Raw genomic sequence first — 21,004 nt, forward strand, 5'->3', positions numbered from 1 at the left:
CCTGGAGCCCTTCCTGGAGCCCTTCCTGGAGCCCTTCCTTGCCTCCTGCCTCCGGCCAGGAGAGTGACCAAAGAGTGGCCTCTGATGGGTTCCCTGAGCTCCTTGGCGTCGTTTCCCTTTGCTTCGCCCTTGAGATCCTTTGCCGCACGCTCCTGCGTTTTACCCTCCACTTCTCCAAGGGTCACAGCGAAATCCATAATCGAGCCCCAAAATCTGCCCTCGATGCAGACATGAGGCCGACCTATAGTCAAGGATATGCAGTGATTTCATATACATAGTAATGGCCACAAGACATCGGGAGAACGCTTGGGCAACAGAGTCGGGAGCATGCTTAGGAAAGCGACTGCAAGATTTACTAAATGGCAGAAATGGAAAGAAGACAAGCGGAAGACGGAAACGAAGATGGCATTTAACACCAGTTAAGATGGCAATATATTGCAATATATGAATCTGACCCAAACAACGAGTGCTGGAAATGCAAACAGAACCTGGCCCTCGGCTCCATGTTTGGTGGAGAGGCCTGAAGTTAAAAATATTTCTGGCAAAACTATTCATATAGTAATCCAAGAGATTTTTTGGTAATGCTTTTGGGTTAAAACCCAACATTTATGTTGTTAAATATTATTAGATGAGCTAGAAGAGATACGGGAGAAATGGCTTTGTATATGTTTTCCGCAGCAGCAAGGTTATGTTTGGAAAAGGCAAGGCCTCACCCCAATTGACGACTGATTGGCTCTTGGAGCTTTGCGATCATGTCAGAGACGATCGATTAACGGCCCTAATTCATCAAGGAGGTTTAGATCCAGTGAAAGGAGGACGGTCTCCAATAATAATGTTTTGCGGAAGAAGACGGAAAAAGAGGCGGCAGCTGAAATGAAGAATCTCAACTAAAATGTTGGTGCATCAAGGGAGGTATGATCAGAAATGAGAATACGACTCTTGAAATGTACTTGAATGCTATGCAGCGCTCAGTGCTATGGAGCCACCTGAAGTCAGGCAGGGAATACACTTTATTGTAATAGATGAAATAAGACGTCAAGAATGTGTAATGTTTTATTGTATGTGTGTGTGTGTGTGTGTGTGTGTGTGTATATATATATATATATATATATATATAGTTGAGTTTCTACAGCAATTTAGTTAACTCCACTTTTGGGAAAGGGTTTTTGTATTTTGAATGGCAAATCATCATCCAAGAAACACAAGCAAAGAAGATGCCAGTTGTGCCTGTTTTGCTATTTGCAAGAGCCTCCTCCTTTTGCAAAGGGAAGATCCCCAAGGCCTCTCCTTCCTCTTCCATTTGCTTTAATGGGACACAGGGCTTTCCATGGCTCCCTCCCTCCCTCCCTCCCTCCCCAAAAACACCCTTTCCAGGTTCCTCTCTTTTTTATTTTCCTTAAGGAGCTGGATGTATGTTTAGCCTCAAAAATACATGGTTAAGAGGTGATATGATGATAGCTCTCTAAGTATTCAAAGGGATGCCATATTGAGGAGGGAGCAAGCTTGTTTTCTGCTGCTCCAGAGACTAGTACAGTATATTGAGATAGGGGGAGCTTTTTTCCTGCTGCTCCAGAGAATAGGAGACAATGGAGCAATGGATGCAAGCCAAGGAAAAGAGGTTCCAGCTCAACATTCGGAGGAGCCTCCTGAGAGTCAGGGCTGTTTGATGCGCAGTCTTGCCAACAAGCCTGGAAGATAATTCCCCAAAATGTTTGTCCCAAACCCACTGAATCCCCCCAGATCCCACGGAATATTCAGCCACAATTCCCGGAAAATTCCCATAATGTTAAAATGGCGGATGTTTTGCAAATAAACGTAAACATAATTGAATAAAAATAACTGTAACTTATTTCAACTCTCAAAATCACCATTGAACCAAACAAAGAATCTTTCAGGCCTTTTAAGATATTTATCTTGACATGAAGGGGGTTCAGGAAGCTTTGTGCCAAATAGAAACGTCTTCGGCTGCAGCCGCACTGCAGAAATAATCCAGTTTGACACCCTTTTAATTGCCATGGCTCAGTGCTAGGGAATCCTGGGAATTCTAGTTTTCGGAGACATTTAACCTTCTCTCTCAGCAAACTCTGGTGTCACAACAAACTACAATTCCCAGGATTTCATAGCACTGGGCCATCGCAGTTAAAATGGTATGAAACTGGATTGTCTCTGGAGTGAAGATGCAGCCTGAGTTGGGTCCAAGACACACTGCAGGAATAATCCAGTTCAAGACCACTTTAGGTGCCCTGGCTCAGTGCTAGGGAACCCTGGGAATTGTAGTTTTGTGAGAAAGAGCTCTGGTGCCACAATGAACTACAATTCCCATGCATCTGAGGAAATACGCTTAAGTCTAGGAAAGCTCAGGCTGCCAACTTTTCTCTCAGTGAGACTCAAAGGTGCTACAAGATCGATCTCTATCATCATCACCATTATTATTATCATTATTAAATCCAAATGCAGCTGAAGAAGTGGACTTAAATTGGCAACACTGATATCCTGTAGACTCATTCTCTGGGGCTGGGATCTGGAAGCGTGGAGGCAATTCCCTTGTCAAACCAGGGAATCCTGGGAATTGAAGTTTGTTGTGACATGTTGAGACACTGCTTTTACCGGCAGCCAGGGCTCCATGCATGAAATTCTGGGCTTGGTGGTTTGTTGTGCCCAGAGTCCCATCATCGCAGGGAGCCTTGCAGTTAGAAGCAGTGCCAAACTGGATTATTTCTGCAGTATGGATGGCAATGGAAAAGAGAACGAAAAGAGAGCCACAAAACAAAATTCTGGGAAGACAGGGCAGGGATGCCAACTGACCAGGTGCTCTGCCCATGCTCAGAGGCATATTTAATCACTAACACACACACACACTCAGGGACATCACATTCACATCACACAACCCAAATGGTCCACCTCACAGTACAACAAGGACCCTGAGAGGTAGGCTTGGGGCACTCTGCCCAAGCTCAGGAATTCAGAAATCCAAATGTCACTCTCAGACAGACACAGAAGTCCACAAGATCAAGCCATGATACCATGATCAAGTATTGCCTTTGTGTGCCTTAAAACTTATGTCTGACTTGGAAATCCAAGGCAATTGGGATGAAGCCAGCCAAGATCCCTCCCTCCCTCCCTGCCTCTCTCTCTCTCTCCAGCCCTGCAGCCACTGTGCTTTGCCCCTGGAGCCTGAGAATGCCTGTCCTCTCTCTGATTGGCTGAACTATTCCTCCAAACAGTTGGGGTTGGTTGGGCTTGCTCCCTCCTGGCTCTCAGAGGGACTCAGGAGAGAGAGAGAGAGAGAGAGAGAGAGAGAGAGAGAGTTTTCTCCAGCCCAGGGTTGGTTGCTCTGCAGCAGTCTGGAGATGAAATGGGCCAAAGTCGCCGAAAAGGCACTGAATTAGAGCCAGGCGCGAAAATCACACGGAAAGCTCTGAAAAGTCCCCGTTTTCGTGTGAAAGTCGCGAAATTGTCAACACTGTTAATGAGGGAACATGTTCCCTTGGATTTTGGAGGAGTCTCCTTCCTTGGAGGCCTTTAAACAGAGGCTGGATGGGATGCCTTGATGGAGAGTTCCTGCATGGCAGAAGGGGCCTGGACTGGATCAGGGCCCTTTTGGGGTCTCTTCCAACTCTAGGATTCTAGGTAGATGGAAGATGAGAAACTATGGGGAGAAATCAGTGGGGCCAAAGCAAAACTTCCATCTGGGCCACCTTCTCAGGGACCTGCATCCTTCATGCGTTAAGAACCGAGGCACATGCTGCCAGGCTCTTAGGGACACTTGGGGTCCCATGTCAATCATAAGCGCAGGGCACAGCAACCCCCGCCTCAAATTCCTGGTGCAAACATGGTTAGTGTGCGCAAGTATCATTTCTTCCCCACATTTCAGTCCCCTCTTTAGAAAGTCTCTCAGTCCTCCCTCTGGTCCTTCAGGAACACATCGATGCCCCCTCCCCAATAAAGGTCAGCCAAACTGGCCACTGACCAGTGACCTCCCTTCCCCCATGTTCAGGCAGCAAAGGCTGGGAATCATAGAACCACAGAACCATAGAGTTGGAAGAGACTCCAAAAAGGGCCCTGATCCAGTCCGACCCCCTTCTTCTGCCATGCAGGAACTCTCCATCAAAGCATCCACTAAAGATGGCCATCCAGCCTCTGCTTAAAGACAGCCTCCAAAGAAAGAGACTCCGAGGAAGGAGTGTGTTCCACTGTCTAACAGTCCTTAATGTCAGGAGGTTCCTCCTAATGTTGAAGTGGGATCTCTTTTCCTTTGCCTTGCATCCATTGCTCCATTGTGTCCTATTCTCTGGAGCAGCAGAAACAAAGCTTCCTCCCTCCTCCATATAAAAGAGGGACTCTCAGCCCTTTGCAATGGTGAGGGTCTTGCTCCAGACGGAGGGGTCCAGGCCCCTGTTTTGGTCCCTGGGGCATGTTTTGGGGCAGAGGAAGGGGCCAGATCATGGGACTTTCTCTTTCTGGGTCCAGGAGAGGAGGTGTCTGTTGTGTCTTTGTCGCCAGCTGCTTCCACTTCTGCTTTCCGCCAACACTTCAAACCACATCTCCTGCAAAGCGCTGGCCTGGCATGGCCGAAGGAGTGACCTACGCTGACCTGAGGTTTGTGAGGAGCCCCCCAGAGAAGACCCCGCAGGAAGGTAGGGATCCAGAAGGGCCAGGCCTTGTATGGGGTCCCCCTTTCTATCCCCCCATTACCTCTTCTTTTGCTTCTTTTCCAGGGACTGAAGAGGAAGGGGAGGTCGCCTACGAAAATGTTGAAGGTCCCAGGCCCTTGGAAGGAGAGGAGAACCCCAAGGAGAGCAGAGGTCAGCCCTGGGACCCCCTACCCTCTCTGCCCCTTTTCTCTGCCCATCTGGGTCTTTTCCTCTCCTGGGGCTGAAGGTGGCACCGGAGGGGTCCCCACCTTGAGCTGCTTTTGCAGAAGAACCCTTTGCATCTCAGATGGCAAGAGTTGGCAAGCCAACACATCTCCTGCGTGAAGCCAAAGGTTTCCATGGCCGGCATCCATAGCTTTTTGTGGGTTTTTCTGGCTCTGGGGCCATGTTCTGGAGGAGCGTCTTCCTGACGTTTCGCCAGCAGCGTCTGTGGCTTTGGCACCTTCAGAGAAATGCCAGCCAGAGATGAGATGCAGGTGGAACATGAGGAAGAAATGCTTCTAGAACATGGCCAGCACATCTCCCGCTTAGATGGGTTTCCCGAATGACAGAAACCGTGGTTAATCATCTGGTGTTTTGCCGGAAGAGAAATACCAGAGAAAAGAGGACCAAGGCCTTTCCCCATTGTCCAGAAAAGCTCATCTCAGGGAGGCAGAGGCACCCGCCGGCTGCAAGGCCAGAAGGCTTTGGAGACTTCTGCGGCTTCGGACGTTGGGTTTGTCCCAACGGAGTTGTTGGCTGCATTTGTTTAAGGGAAGGAGGAGGAGAAAAAGTAAGGAACACCCAGGTGGGCAACCTGCCCACTTATTATTCATCTGGGGGTTTTTATGCCACCGTCCAGCCCTTGAGTGACCACAACCGCTCCTCGGCCGCGGCCGGTGCCCTTTGCCTTTTTTGCAGGGGAGCCCTTTGCAAACCCCCAGCCAGGTCCCCCAATATAACCTTGCTGACCTCCTCCCCCAGGATCTGAGCCGTGGGTCAAGAAGACCACCGTCCTGGTCCTTCTGGCCGCCTGCCTCTTCCTCCTGGCCACCGCCGTGGGACTTGGGGTCCGTTGTGAGTAGATGCCCAAATCCCAGCCCTTGATACCATCAGAAGGAAACCCCCAGAGCAATGGTCCTCAACCTTGCTAATGCCGCTTCCCTTTCCTACAGTTCCTCATGTTGTGGTGACCCCCAACCACAAAATTATTTACGTCTTGCTTCCTAAGGCCATTGGATATATGTGTTTTCTGATGGTTTTGGGCGACCCCCATGAAAGGGTCATTCGATCCCCAAAGGGTTCGTGACCCACAGGTTGGGAACCGCTGCCCCAGAGGAATGGCGGTGGGGGGAGCGTGGCCCTTCCGCCTGGGGGCCTGGCCCCCCGCTTGGGGTCTGTTTGGGGGGCTGTGGTCCCACCATGATGGGGACTCAGTGCCTGGGCCAACGCGAGCCATGCCCAAAAGCCCCAGGAGGAGAAGGGCCATAGGAGCTCCATGGGACTCCATCTTCCTATGGATGGCCAGACCTTCCTCCGGAGGGTCCAGTTTGTGGACCACCAAATGTGCCAGGTCTTCCCTTCAGACCCACCCTTTCTTTCTTGACGCCACTTCCCTGCAGACGGACAGGTCTCTGGTCAACTCCAGCGGGCATCCCAAGACCATGCGGCCAACACCAGCGTCCTGACGCAGAGGGTCAGCGCCCTGAACAGGAGCCTAGCGGAGATGGAGGCCCACCTGCGCCAGGCCAAAGTGGACCTCAACTCCGCCCAAGTGGCCCTTTGGAAGAGCCATGTGGCCAAAGAAAGGACCCAGAAGCATCTGGAGAAGATGGAGGACCAGCTGAGGGATGCCAACCGCAGCCTGGATGCCTTGAAGAGGGAGGAGGAGGCAATGGAGGCCAGGCTTTGCCAGCAGATCGGTGGGTCCCTTGCTCCCTTGGGATGGACTCTGCCAGGGACGGTCAGGCCCTCTTCCCCATCGACTCATTGCCTGGGGAAATGGACGTGACGCCTGGCTGCCCCTCCAGGCCCCATCCCTTGGCCTCCTTTGGGTCAAGCCTCTGGCTGTTTTGTTTGACCCCAGGACCCTCTCTCTGGGACAGTTTTGCCAGATCTCTAGGCCTTTGCCCGAATCCCCTTCCCCTCTCTCCCCTCTTTCGCCAATGTCTTGCTTTCCAGAAGAAGTGGCCATTGGCGATCGTATGAATCCTTGTATTATCCCAGTCTGTAAGCATCGCCAGGCCGTTCAAAGACAAGATTAACTAACGATGCTTTTTGCTGTGATGATTGGTTTAATATTGGTTTATTATGAGAAAGGCTATAACTGCTTTGAATCGTGCCTTTAAGGGGGAATGAAGTAGCCAAAGGCTTGTCAAAGCCTATTGAGATTTTGCGATGGACTTTTACATTGCTATTTGGGGTCAGACTAGAGAGTCACACGAGACCTTTCAAAAGTATAATAATAATAATAATAATAATACTTTTCTTCTCTGCCTCCCTTTCTTCAGGCTTCTTGTGAGGCTCCTCTCTAGAGACAATGTTTGCTCAGACAATGCTTTCTGTTCTGTAAACATTTCACATTTTCTCTTCTGTAAACCAGCGTCGCTCAAGCAGAAAGTGCTGAATATTGTGGAATAGGAGGCAGACCTGCTTTTTGGATCTGTGGAAACCCTATAAAAGTAGTTCAGTTCGGGGCTGAGCAGCTTTAGAAAGTTACTTCTTGCGGAGGCGGCTGGCCTTGCTCCATGAAGGAACGTGTTTTCCTACTCGGAGGTCTCCGCTCCCATGATTTCAGCTCCAAAGTGGAGGATTCCCTGTTAAGCGTGGCTCCTTTCCAGGGAACATGGATACTTCCATCGCTTGGATCCATTTCATCCGTCCGCGTGAACGCCAACACAGATCTGTGCGGGTCATTGGCCGTAATAAATCCTATTTCACTTCACAGATCAAGCCCAACAGCAGGCAATGGACCTTTTCACCTGGGGAAAACGGGAGGGTCATCCCAATGCCATCTGGGGTCATCCTTGGGGTTTCAGGTCATTTCGACAGAGATTCTCAAACAACGACAGAGGCAACCGAGAGGCGATCTGAACGCAATCACGACTCAACCCAAAAGTAGCTCAATTCGGTAAACGATTGGATTTGCAAACCCTTTTCCATTCTGAATTTGCAGTCAATTCAGATTTGCGTTGGGATGACCTGCCACTCCAGTTCGGCCGCGGGATTTCCCCTGTTAGAAACAAACCACAATTCCCATGAACCTTTGCTGCAGATTCCCTTCCTTCCCCCGTGTGAAAAGTCCAGAGATCTCTCTGCTAACTCTGCTGAAAGGGCTGCATCATCCGCATGGCAGAAACGATCCAGTTTCACGCCACTTTGACTGCCATGGAGTCCTGGGGTGCCTTGTTTGTCGTGGCAGCAGAGCTCTCCGACAGAAACAAGGCTAAATATCTCAGGCAACTACAGATCCCATGATTCCACAGCACTGAGCCGTGGCAGTGAAAGCTGCGCCAAACTGCGTTATTTCTGCAGTGCAGATGCAGCTCAGCACCAGATAGTTATTTGTATTGTGGTTGCTATTTTTTGCAGAGCGTTTTTGAAAGATAGGTAGGTTATCTCAGCCCTGAGATGAAGTCAGGATGGCCTCCTCCAACCTGTTGCCCTTTTGCATGGTTTGGATGACTGCAATTCCCAAGACTCCCATTAGCTGCTAGACCGTCTAGGGATGATGGGAGCTGAGGGTGCAAAACATGTGGAGGACAGCAGGTTGGGAAAGGAGGACGCCGGCTTTGTCCCGGAGAGCGGAAATGCTGCCAGGCAAGAAGGCCACAGCTTCCAGAATGGGAAACCCAGCTGGGGAGAGGAAGGGGGTGGCAATAGAACCCTTACAGGCAAGCAATGCCTCTGTCTTCTGTCCGCAGGCTGCTGCCCTTCAGGATGGACGCTCTTCCGCTGGAAATGCCTCTGGGTTTCACAAGAGCTGAAGACTTGGGAGGAAAGCCAAGAGGACTGCAAAGAGAGAGGCTCCCAGCTGATGCTCCTGAAGGGCCCCTGGGATGACCACTGGGGTCTGGAGGGGGTCTTGGGGCAGACGGTGAGGCTGCAAAGGGTCATCTGGGGGGCTACGGCGAAGGCCTTGGGGCTGCTACTCAGGGAGAAGCAGGAGGGGAAGCAACGCGGGAGGAGGCAAAGCCACCTGAAAGCAATGATGGAACCCTTTCTCACACCATTGAGTTGCAGCAGGGCCTTTAAGCAGAAGCCATCTGTCAAAATGGGGATGCTTTGATGGAGAGTTCCTGCATGGCAGAAGAAGGGGCTTGGACTGGATCAGGGCCTTTCTTGGGGTGTCTTCCAACTCTATGGTTCTATGATTCTAAAACCATGGGCAGAAATGGCTCCGACCGATGCTCACCTTGTCCACCATTTTCTTTTTCACCCTTAGAATTCTCTGCGCTCAAATGGACACTGGATTGGACTTAACAAAGAGAGGAACAAATGGGTTTTCCGTTGGGTGGATGGGTCGCGCTATGAAGGGTAAGCGTTCTGGCAGGTTCAGTTAACTAATTAACTAATTTTGGGTCCCAAAACCAGGTCAGTATTGGAGCTTATACCTTGGAGATCTTTAAGCAGAGGCTGGATGGTCATCTGTCAAAATGGGCTGATTTGATGGAGAGTTCCTGCATGGCAGAAGAAGGACGGGGTCAGACTGGCTCAGGGCCCTTCTTGGGGTCTCTTCCAACTCTATGGTCCTATGATTATCAGGTCTCTATTTATCCTGGGTTTCTTTTGGCCTGCTCTCCTATCTGGTCCAGGGGGTCATTTTGAACCCTTAGTGACCTTCCTTGGCACTTTGGCCTTGTGGGCAATGGCTGCGCTGGGCTGGGCTCTTGCCCTTGCATAGGCCTTCCAAACACTTCTTTGGGTGTAAGAGAGCCTGCCCTGCTTTTGCTACAGCTGACCGACCGGCCGGATCCCTTTCTGGAATTCGCTTTTAATGTGGGGATTTTTCTTTCCCTTTCAGAACCAAGAAATTCGGTCGTTCTCCTGACTGCGTAAAAGTGACCCAGGGGAACCTGGTGCAAGATTCCTGTTCGTATCGCCGTCGATTCATCTGCGAAAGGCCAGCCGGATCCATGCGGCCGGACCCAGGCTCCAGACCCTTTTTGGCAGAGAGGCTGGAGGGACCCTAAGGACACTAAGCCCCCCAACCCACCCCCAAGCTGCAAGGCCTTTTTGCGGCAGAATGCTTCTCCATGAACCCCCCCCCCCAAACTTGGATGCTAATGGCTGACCAAGACACCCCCCATCCCTACCCAGCTTGGTCCACCACTGTTTGCAGAGGGGCTGAAAGTAGCCCTGCGACCCAATGGGACATGATGGAGATAATTCCAGGCCACCAGAAGGAGAGCCTCCAAACTGACCTTTCTCTTCCATCTGCGGAGAAAAAGCAGGAAAGACAGGGAAGAAGCGAGTTAATGTGGGCTGGACAATACAACTGTTACATGGATTTGGAATTGGTTGACTGGCCGAAGCCAAAGGATGGTCAGCCATGGCTCCTTTTCATCCTGGAGAGAAGTAACCAGTGGGGTGTCCAGTGGGGCTCTGTCCTGGGGCCAGTGTTATTCAACATCTTTATCAATGACTTGGATGAAGGAATTGGGGGCATGCTTATCAAATTTGCAGATGACACCAAATTAGGAGGAATAGCTAATACTCCAGAGGATAGGATCAAGATTCAAAATGCCCTGAATAGACTTGAAAGCTGGGCCAAAGCTAACAAAATGAAATTCAACATGGAGAAATGTAAGGCACTGCAATAAAAGCAATAAAAATGCATTTAATGAATAAACAGACTGAATGGAAGAGGCACCTGGCTTTGAGAGTCAATGGCTTTGGATTGGGGTCTTACATTTCTGAACCTGTTGGGAATATTTATTAAAGGAAATAACAAATTAAAAAGGAAATGTTTGTTAAAACATAAGGCAGGATGAGAACTAGGATTTGCAGCTGGGATTGCCTGGCTGGTCTTTCCCCGGATTACAGTTTATCTCAATGGGGAGAAATAATTGACCGCTGCCTTAACTGGGCGGTCGAATGGATTGGCCTGGAGCTCATTGACCTTAACCCAGGAGATGACCGTTAAAAACTTGCTGGAAGATGGTTGGCGACGATGGTGAATATGGTCCAAGCCAAATTATTGCAAAGTAGTTGAAGAGTGAAATCAAAACACTATACGTTATGTTCAATATAGAAATATATTATGATTACCTGGGTATTAGTAATTTTGAAGGATGATTACAAAGGTAAGGCGAGATAAAAGAGAAGTTGCCCAGAATATGGCAGGGGTTTCCTGACACACATGAGCTCCCTGACACGCGCCATTGCCGTTTTGTCGCCGTTATGCAACAGCGACATGCATTTCGTGGCGGCAGGCATGTGACGTTCCACAACCGCTTCCCCAAAGGCCTCCCTGGGTCCCACGCTGAGACCCAGCCAGAGCCACAGGATTAAACTGTCCAGCCATTGCTCCCAAGGGGCCACTCCAGCTGGACCTAACCAAGAGGAGCACCGCTATGCAGCCAGAGGATATTCTTGCATGGGGAATAGCTATGGGTCCCCTTGACTCTTGGGGATTGCAGGAATAGCCATGTTTGTCCAGGGGATTGTGGGTCTCCATTGGGCCCCACAAGTGGCCAGGAAACACTGGGGACATGGGCAGAGATGCCCTTGGTTGCTCAATGGCAGGATTCAGCAGAAGGGAGTTCATAGAATCATAGAATGATAGAGATGGAAGAGACCCCAAGAAGGGCCCTGTTTCAGTCCAAGCCCCTTCTTCTGCCATGCAGGAACTCTCAGTCAAAGCACCCATTTTGACAGATGGCCATCCTCCCAACCACAAGCAACTGACCCTTGGGACCATCCCTACCGAGTCCCCTTTCCAAACCCAGCTGGACCACCGCCTGCAAGGCTAGCATCCACAAACACCAATGACCACATCCAGTCCATGGCAGGGACCCCCAAGGGCCCCTTATAGTGTGCCTTGGTTGCTTCTCTTTCTCATCTAGTTAGGGTCATCCTTGAGGCCCAGACAGAGCAGTCCAGAGACTTAGGAGATAGTCTTGATCCCTATTCCCCTTCTGGCCCCCCACATTGCGATGCCCCTTCCTTGCAGGTCACTGGAAATCTCTAATGAACATCCGAAGGACACAAAGACCTGAGGAGCAGCCTGGCATGGAGGGCCAGTGCCCAGTACAAGGCCTGGCAGAAGGTCCACCTTCGCAGGACCAAGATGGACCCTATGAGGAACAGCTATGAAAAACATGTCCTATGAGGAATGACTGAGATGTTTGTTGTTTAGCCTGGAGAAGAGAAGGTTAAGAGGTGATATGATGATAGCCCTGTTTAAGTATTTGGAGGGAGGCCATATTGAGGAAGGAGCAAGCTTGTTTTTAACTGCTTCAGAGAATGGGACCCACTGGAGCAATGAATGCAAACTGGAGGGAAAGAGATGGCAGATTCTTCATTCTTCCCAGATGAAGAAGGAAGCTTAAGAGGTTATATGACAGCCCAGTTTAAAGATTTGGAGGGATGTCATATTCAAGATGGAGCATAGTGAGGATGGAGCAAGCTTTTTTCCTGCTACTCCAGAGAACAGGAGACAATGGAGCAATGGATGCAAGCTCCAGGAAAAGAGATTCCAGCTCAACATTCGGAGGAACTTCCTGACAGTAAGAATTATTTGACAATGGAAGACACTGCCTTGGAGCGTCATGGAGTCTCCTTCCTTGGAAGTCTTTAAACAGTGACTGGGCGGCCATCTGTCAATGGGGATGCTTTGACTGGGAGTTCCTGCATGGCAGCAGAAGAGGGTTGGACTGGATCAGGGCCCTTCTTGGGGTGTCTTCCAACTCTATGGTTCTATGATTCTGTGACCCTTAAGGAGAGCAAAGTGGCCACTGAAGGGACCCAGAAGCAGCTGGAAAAGGTGGACGACCAATGGAGGGGAACCAACCGCAGCCTGGATGATGCCCTGAAGCAGGAGAAGAAGGGACAAATGGAGGCAGGGCTGCAATGGGCCATGGTTCTGGGCAGTGGGTCTGGGCCAGAGGATGGGGCTTTCTCTTTGTGGGTACATCTGTCGCAGGAGGGGAGATGACTTTTCGCGTAGGCAGCTCCACTTCTTCTTTCTTCCACCGACAGTTCAAACCACAGCTTTTCCTGCACAAAGAGCACACCAGAGACAGCCATCCACCCACCGTCCAGCCGGAGTCTTCTCTCGCCAGTGTCCAGCGAAGCCCTCTCTCCGGCCCTATGCCTTTGCTCTGGCATGGCCCAGGGAGTGACCTATGCTGACCTGAGGTTTGTGAGGAGCCCTCCGGAGAAGATCCCGCAGGAAGGTAGGGATCCAGAAGGCCTTGTAGGGGGGTCCCTCTTTCTATCCCCTCAATTGCCCCTGTCTGCTTCTTTTCCAGGGAATGAAGGGGAAGGGGAGCTCACCTACGAAAACATCAAGGGTCCCAGGCCCTCGGAAGGAGAGGAGACCCCCAAGGAGAGCAAAGGTCAGCCCCAGGGACCCCCTTCCCTCTCTGCGTCGGTCATCTGTCTCCTTGTCTCTTGTGTCCAGAGTCTCCTCCTCCTCCTCCTCTTCTCAGTCTTCATCCAAGTGGGACTCAGGTGGGCTGGACCTCTATGTTATGGACCCTCCACCCCCCACCCCCCCAAATACAGGGTCTGATTTACCTTCCAGACCACAGCAGATCCTCCTTTCAAATAAGATGGAGCAAGCTTGTTTTCTGCTGCTCCAGAGAATAGGAGACAATGGAGCAATGGATGCAAACTCCAGCTTAACATTAGGAAGAACCTCCTGGCAGTAAGAGCTAAGAGACAGTTAAGGGGTGATATGAGAGCCCTGTTTATGTATTTGAACAGATGTCACACTGAGGAGAGAGCAAGCTTGTTTTCTGCTGCTCCAGAGACTAATACAGTATATTGAGATAGGGAGAGCTTTTTTCGTGCTGCTCCAGAGAATAGGAGACAATGGAGCAATGGATGCAAACTCCAGGAAAAGAGATTCCAGTTCAATATTAGGAGGAACTTTGTGACAGTAAGGGCTGTTTGACAGGGGAATATGTTGTTTGGAGGTCTTTAAACAGTGACTGGGTGTCCACCTGTCAATGGGGATGCTTTGACTGGGAGTTCCTGCATGGCAGAAGAAGGGGGTTGGGCTGGATCAGGGCCCTTCTTGGGGCCTCTTCCAACTCTATGGTTCTATGATTCTAGGATATTTTCCAGCCACAAGAGACAGGTTAGCAGGTGCTTTGTGGGAATAACAATGTTGTTGTTGTTGTTGTGTGCTTCCAGTCGTTTCTGACTTACTGTGAACTTGTTATCACGGGGATTTCTGCAGCCGAGAGAGTGTGACTTGCCTTGGGTCACTGGTGGGTTTCCATCTCTGATCAGGAAAGCGAACCCTGGCCTCCAGGTCATTGTCCAACATTGAAATAGAATCACAGAATGATAGAGTTGGAAGTGACTCCAAGAAGGGCCCTGATCCAGTTCAAACCCATTCCGCCATGCAGGAACTCTCCATCAAAGCACCCCCATGGACAGATTAAAAGACCAGGTTGGCTCTCAAAACAACACTTCTGCAGAATAAACCAGGGTCACTTCTGTTATTCTGGAGAGACTGGAGGTTTAGGAGGATCGGTCGCCTTTCGGGTCAGATCTGATTTCCTTGATTTCCATTTGGGGTTAATATACAGTAACTAACCTCCTCTTTTATAATTTGCAGCCTAATTTTGGATATTTCAAATATGTTATATCTTCCTTTCTGATGTTTGTTTCCTGTAAACAAATGATTTCATAATTCAGTTTCCTGCAAATGGTGGAATACCTTCCTTCCTTCCTTCCTTCCTTCCTTCCTTCCTTCCTTCCTGGGGTATTTAAACCTTTGACATCCCATGTTAAAATTTGGGGGGGTTTCTAATCATTTTCTACCAGTGGATTATATACTAGATTCTTACCGATTCGTCCAGTCAGTTCCAATTTAATGTTGATATTTTGTGTGCTTTAAGTATTGCACTTTATTTATTTTATTTGTAAGATCCCTTCAGTCCCAGTTTGGGAAAACAACAGGTTGTAAACAAAACCAGTAATGATAACAACAACAGCAACAGCAACAAGCAAAGAGTTAGCGAAGTAGTTTTCTGACCCACCTCTGATCTCCACCCAGTTCTCTGCCCCACTGCTTTCCTTTGCAAGCTCCCCATGCAGCCCCCCAATAACCAGCCGGATTTCTCCCCCAGAGTCCAGTCCGTGGGTCAAGAAGGCCGCCCTGGGCCTGCTGACCACCTGCCTCTTCTTCCTGGCCACCGCCGTGGGATTTGGGATCCGATGTGAGTAGCCGCTGAGCCTCCAACCCAAATCTCATCATCCCATTGGGACGCATTGGGGAAGGGGTTGGCCTTTAGGGGTGATGGGGAGGGCGGCAATGCCCCTTGGACCTGGCACACACATAGTATTCTACTATAACTCTAGGCTGGGGAATGGGGCATCATTAGGGACGCAAGGGGTGTGGACCCCACTGAGTGACCCCTCAGAGGGGTGAATGTCCAGTGGGGTGGTCACTCCTGTCTGTCCCAAGGCACCACCAGCCAGTCCACTGACCATAGCACCCCTGTTGTCCATCGTCTGCGGCCGCTGGTGGAGATGGGTGCTGCTGCCCATTGGGGAGCTGCTCCAAACTAGGCTACCTTTGGCGGAGATTTGGGGGCAGCCTCCATTTTGTGTGCTCTTCCTTCTCTCGCCCTCCTCTTACTCAAAAGCCCCACAAGTGGAAATGGTTGGGTCTCGGGTGGGAAGGGCAGGCACTTCACTTTGGGGCACCTGGGCTGTGTGTGGCTCAGTTCCTATAAAGAAACCAGACCAATCCAGCCATCTGTTATGGACAATTTAACTGATCCCTTGCCAAGTCCATCGGCGCCGCGGTCAATGCAATTGACCCTCGGACTAGGCGAGTCTTTTCCTTTTTATAGACGGAAACAGACAGATAGGGAAATAAAACACAGAGTGGTTGGTTAATCGTAGCATGGCTGGTTAACCCTCTGGGCCTCGGCCTTTGGGATTGTGGTAAGAGTTTGTAATGTCCCAGAGGAAGAGCCAGATTCACTGTATGTCTCAACGGTAGGAAATACCCTGTTTTAATCTGAAAGGCAAATGCTTCCTTTTTTGCACGGATGGAAGGTTGTCTGTTGGCACAAACGGAAAAATTCCTCTACTAACTCCTGACAGAAAGATCCCCGCTGTGATTTCTAGTCAGTTCCCAAACTAGATGACCAATGGCTTGGGATTTGGCGTGTTCCCTGTCCCTGTGGTCAAGGGCTCCGCAGGTGGGGGGGGTCTCATGGGGAGGACAGCCTTGCTGACCCCTCGCTTTGCTCCTCAATGCTGCAGACTGGCAGGTCTCTGGTCAGCTCAGGTGGGCATCCCAAGACCATGCTGACCACACCAGTGTCCTGGCGCAGATGGTCAGTGCCCAGGATGAGAGCCTGGTGGAGATTGAGGTCCAGCTGCGCCAGGCCAAGACGGACCTCAACTCCACCCGGGAGACCCTTCGGAAGAACCAGGCGGCCAAAGAAATGACCCAGAAGCATCTGGAGAAGATGGAAGAACAGCTGAAGGAAGCCAACCGCAGCCTGGACGCTGCAAAGCGGGAGAAGGAGAGGACGGCAGCCGAGTTGCGCCAGGCCACGTCTTGCCAGAAGATTGGTAAGCGGCATTCACTATTTACTCCACTCTGTAAAGCCACTTTTGATGGCCTTTCCGACTGTTTCCTCCTTCTTTTGGTGCCGATGGAGTGGGAGGGATAGGGGCCTTTCGAGGCCGAACGAGAAGCGATGCCAGAGATACCTTGGAAATCCTGGCAGAAGACACAGGCACAGAATCTTACAGTCATAACCAGTTTGGTACAATATTGTTCTTTATGCCGTTTTTTCAAAATACTGGAAAAGTAAGGCATGTCTGGAGGTACAAGAACGGTTAGAGAAAGTAATGGCTTGCCTTGAATTAGGAAAAGCTCACCTGTATTTTGAAAGGTGTTGATTGGGACGATGCGAAAAAGTCCGGGATCCGTTGTTAAACTCCCTGGGAAGAAAAAGGAGAAGCATTATTCATAACTAAAAGAAATGCTAACCAGCGTCAGGGAATGGTCTAGGGACTGTTGTAAGTGTAGGAGCAAATATTAGCGCATAAGAGGGAAGAGCTTACTTTGATTGTTTTGGTCAGATGTTCATAGGTCCCAAGATTTCTTTTAGTCCGTTGCGGAAGTTCAAATTATTCATTCAGGAGACTTTGGTAAGATTAGTAGATAAGGCTGATCAGAGTGATGCCCAGGAAGCCATGTTCGTTAAGAACTATGGATGCTGAGGAGCCATGTGTATCCGTATGTATGTATGTGTTTGTATACCCACGGTCTATTTGTTTGTCATATTGTTTTGTTCTTTTTTAATGTGCTTAATAAACTTTATTCAAAAAAGAATAGTAGGACCATAGACAGCCTTCGCGCATCTTGGCCTCCCTTGATGCTGCTTTGGCCGCGCTTGCGCTTGGCTTTTCCGTCCGTGAAACGTTGGGGGCTTTCTCTTCCTTTCTCCAGGCTGCTGCCCTGAAGGATGGAGGCTCTTCCGCTGGAAATGCCTCTGGGTCTCCTCCGGGCCCAAGAGCTATTGGGAAAGCCAGGATGAATGCCAAAGGAAAGCCTCTCAGCTGCTTGTTCTGAAAGCGCCTTGGGGCCCCAGAGGACTCTGGGAGGCTTTGGGGGCAAAGGTAAAATGGCTCCTGCTGCTTTGAATGCTTTACGATGGATGTTTGGATGTGATTAAACAGGCACTGCCATTATATTTTAACAAGAACAGTGTTTGCTATGGCCTCATTCCCACTTACAAATAAATCAGTGTGCGATCCGAATCAATGGGTCAATTCAACATCGGTGCATGGTTCGCACTGCATTTGCCCCGACCGCATTTTCTTGCTACAAAATAAAAATGAAATAACCCACTTGCGGATTGACTAATGAATCCACTCAAAATGGACCCTCTTCTGCTGCCCAAAGGGCAAATTTAAACTGATTCCGATCCGCATCTGGTTCACACTTGCGCATAATCAATTCGTCCAAAAAGATTTGGCCCCCCCACATCTTTTTGGATGAATTGATTATGCGCAAGTGTGAACCAGATGCGGATCGGAATCAGTTTAAATTTGCCCTTTGGGCAGCAGAAGATCAGCATCAATCAGACGCAGGTTAAATGCGTCCAGCGCATGCCCCCCTCCGAACTGCGTCAGCGAATCGCTTCAGGTAAGAACCAGGGTCATTTAAACCGCTTCAAACCAATTTGTGATCTGGTTTAAAAGGTAGTGGGAATTAGGCCTATGTTTCCATGGTAGGGCCATAAAGCTGTGTAAGTTTACACATGTGCGGTTGCACTCTTTTGGTCTTTGTGCAAGGCATGTATTCAGAGCAGTTTCTGGCTGTGCAAGCAGCATCCCATTGTGCCAGCTGCGCATCCTTGGATGGGGCAGAACTCTTCCCCAGTGCCCCCAGTCTGCCCAGTGACTCACTGGGATTCTGGGAGCCATGTGTTATTCCCTAAGGCACCATCCACCTTACAATGGTCTTATTCAGCGCAAGGGAGGCATACCTCTGCCTTCGGCATACGCAGCCGAAGCCTCTACCTGGGTGCATCTGCTCGCCATGCGTGGGGAATGCCTTTCGTTTAGCCGCACCATGTCCCCAGAAGGAAATACGGCCAAAATTACTGGGACCCAGATTCCCAAAGAAAACTACAAATCACATTTCATGGGTTGCGTATGAATTTAAACATATGCGCCCCTTTGCATTTCCTTGGGTGTCCTAATGTCCGTCTCTGTCCCTGGCGCATGGGGGATGCCCTTCCGTCAGACTGTCATCTATAGGTTTAGCTGCACTGCCCCCAAACTGTCTCCTGCATTACTTCCCTTTGTTTGGGCTTAAAACCTTGAGTTAGGAGCCATTTCCCAAATTGTTTTACATCGTTCGAAAGCAGAGGATTGTAAAAAAAAAAAAAGATGGCAACAGAGGAAAGGAGCAGGAATGCCTCATAAAAAGGCAGGTCAGTAAATGTACAGCAGACAGGAAACATCGGTGCAAAAGTCATAGCCTACATCCCTTGTATATATTGAAACTGAGAATGGCTGCGAAAGGGCTGCAGGGAGTCCAGAGACTAGTATATGGAGCATCGCATGAATGGCTGCCTCTATTTCAGTTAACAAGCCAGAGGCAGTATAAAAGCAACACAACAACAACAACAACAACAACAACAGCAGCAACACATTAAACAACAGCAAGAGTAGTACACACACAGCATATGGAGTATGAAAAAATGAAGCACAGTGTGTTTACTATTAGGTGACATGGGGAAGTATGAACTTTAAATTATGATGATCTGATATGACAAATAATAGAACCTGAGATGCGTGATTTTATTTCTTTTGTGTGTGTTTTTATAGTGTATATTTGTTCAGAGACATGTATAGATTTTCTGATTATGTTTGAAAATAATAATAATAACAACAACAAGAATAATAACAATAAAGAAGAGGATGGCGATGTTGGCAGGGAACGCCTCAGTTGTGGATCCAGAGCCATGAAACCTCTCCAAGCGCCTTGGCCTTTCTCTTTTCATCCTAGGCTTCTCTGCCGCCCGACGAATACTGGATCGGACTCAAAAGAACCTGGTCTGAAGAGAAGTGGAGATGGGTTTTCCTTTGGGTCGATGGGTCGCACTACGAAGGGTCAGTTTACGGAAGACGCTTGCTTTTCTTGGCACCCAAAATAAGGCCAACCGGGCCTCTGTTTCTGACCCCTCTTGGGATCCCTTTGGGTCCTTTTGGCCCAGCTCTGCCTCGGGGCTGGACCCTTTCCAGGCCCTTGGAGGATCCATGCCTCCTATGGCTTCATCGGAGTCATTGATGAGGGTATCATTGATCAAGTTTGGGCCCAGGACAGAACCGTGGGGCATCCCACTGGACAGGGCTCCTTCCCTACAGGATGAAGGGGAACGGGCTTCTAATTGGGGGGGGTTTCCTTTCTTTTCCAGAGCCCTGGATTCCTATCAACACACTGATGCCCCCTGCTTCAAAGTGACCCAGGGGAACCTGGTGCAAGATTCCTGTTCATACAACCATCGATTCATCTGCGAAAGGCCAGCCAGCTCCACGCGGCCAGACCGACCCCAGACCCTTTTAAGCAGAGGGAGGTCAGAGGGGCCCCAAGGGCACTGAGCCCCCCAAACCCCCCCCCCAGATGCAAGGCCTTTGGAGCAGAAGGCTTCTCCATGCCCCCCCCCCAATTTGGGTGCTAATGGCTGAAACGGGGGTCCAAGGAGGGGAGACCAAGAAGCCTCCCATCCCTGTCCAGCCTGAGCCACCAATGTTTGGAAAGGGGCTAATGGTAGCCCTGCAGCCCATTGAGAACGGGGGGGGGATTTGGGGGATTTGGGGTCAGGCGACGCGCGGCATCCGAATGTTCCTCCGAATGTGGAGCTGGACTCTTTCCCTGGACTTTGCACCCATTGCTCCATTGCCTCCCATTCTCTGGAGCAGCGGGAAAAAGCTGTTGGAGTGTCCTCTCCAGGAACAACCTCTAATAATAATAATAATAATAATAATAATTTGTTTTATTTATATACCGCTATTCCAAAGATCATAGCAGTGAACAGCAAGTCTAGGTCTTTCAGGGCTACTTCCAGCTAAAGTTGACCATAGAGTTACCCTGGAGGAGGACCTAGAGATTCCTAGAGAGGACACATTAATAAAATCCATGACTGATCAGATCCACAAATACAGAGGGATGAGTCTACTTCTTAATTAGGAAGAAGCTAAAAAGTATAATTCAGTTGCATTTAGGCTGGAAGGGGACCACCCTAACTAAGTTAATTCTGAAACTGGCTTTTAACCTTATGTGACCACATGCGGCTTTATTAGACAGTACTAGAGGCCTTACCAAAAGACAGGCGGAGAACCCTCTTCCTTCCCCTCCCTCTGTTTCTGTCCTGTGGGTCGGAGGACACAGCCGCGTCCCTCTCTGAAAACCCCGTTTCCCACCTTCCAACCGCAATTAAAGGACCCTTGTTCTGATCCCCCCCAAAACCCCGTCTCTTTCCTCTCCATCGGTTTCAGAACCCAATCCTCCATTTGTGGGTCGTTCTTGATACCTTTCCATTTTTGTGCTGTCAAAACTCTGGCTGCGGAAATCATATATATATATAATATAAAATAAAATCCTCTGGTATTTTCTTTCTCGATAACCGGGTCAGTTTTATTGAGTACATTTA

At 49.6% G+C, this 21,004-nt stretch overlaps 2 protein-coding genes across 2 annotated transcripts; both read left to right on the top strand.

The window, feature by feature from the left end:
• The first annotated feature begins 4,567 nt into the window (after window positions 1–4,567).
• On the top strand, window positions 4,568–10,437 carry LOC149324318 (B-cell differentiation antigen CD72-like). The gene is made up of 7 exons (XM_089488713.1): window positions 4,568–4,637; window positions 4,719–4,805; window positions 5,619–5,711; window positions 6,257–6,556; window positions 8,558–8,730; window positions 9,079–9,170; window positions 9,658–10,437. The coding sequence occupies exons 1-7, from the start codon at window positions 4,568–4,570 to the stop codon at window positions 9,824–9,826; spliced, it is 984 nt and encodes a 327-aa protein (XP_089344839.1). The 3' UTR covers window positions 9,827–10,437.
• A 2,447-nt stretch (window positions 10,438–12,884) lies between these two features.
• Window positions 12,885–20,907, top strand: LOC149324319 (B-cell differentiation antigen CD72-like). Its single transcript, XM_089488727.1, has 6 exons — window positions 12,885–13,195; window positions 14,942–15,031; window positions 16,089–16,403; window positions 17,290–17,459; window positions 19,360–19,463; window positions 19,769–20,907. The coding sequence occupies exons 1-6, from the start codon at window positions 12,964–12,966 to the stop codon at window positions 19,950–19,952; spliced, it is 1,095 nt and encodes a 364-aa protein (XP_089344853.1). The 5' UTR covers window positions 12,885–12,963; the 3' UTR covers window positions 19,953–20,907.
• Window positions 20,908–21,004: the final 97 nt, after the last annotated feature.

The sequence above is a fragment of the Sceloporus occidentalis genome, unplaced genomic scaffold (assembly GCF_023333645.1).
Source record: "Sceloporus occidentalis isolate IW3139 unplaced genomic scaffold, rSceOcc1.0.p SCAF_1, whole genome shotgun sequence".
Lineage (NCBI taxonomy): Eukaryota > Metazoa > Chordata > Lepidosauria > Squamata > Phrynosomatidae > Sceloporus > Sceloporus occidentalis.

Bases quoted from the DNA above. Each gene is read 5' to 3' on its own strand.
- LOC149324319 (XM_089488727.1), top strand. From the start codon at position 12,964: ATGGCCCAGGGAGTGACCTATGCTGACCTGAGGTTTGTGAGGAGCCCT. The intron at 13,196-14,941 runs GTCAGCCCCAGG...TTTCTCCCCCAG, and splicing joins GACCCCCAAGGAGAGCAAAG to AGTCCAGTCCGTGGGTCAAG. The intron at 16,404-17,289 runs GTAAGCGGCATT...TCCTTTCTCCAG, and splicing joins CACGTCTTGCCAGAAGATTG to GCTGCTGCCCTGAAGGATGG.
- LOC149324318 (XM_089488713.1), top strand. From the start codon at position 4,568: ATGGCCGAAGGAGTGACCTACGCTGACCTGAGGTTTGTGAGGAGCCCC. The intron at 4,806-5,618 runs GTCAGCCCTGGG...CTCCTCCCCCAG, and splicing joins GAACCCCAAGGAGAGCAGAG to GATCTGAGCCGTGGGTCAAG. The intron at 9,171-9,657 runs GTAAGCGTTCTG...TTTCCCTTTCAG, and splicing joins GATGGGTCGCGCTATGAAGG to AACCAAGAAATTCGGTCGTT.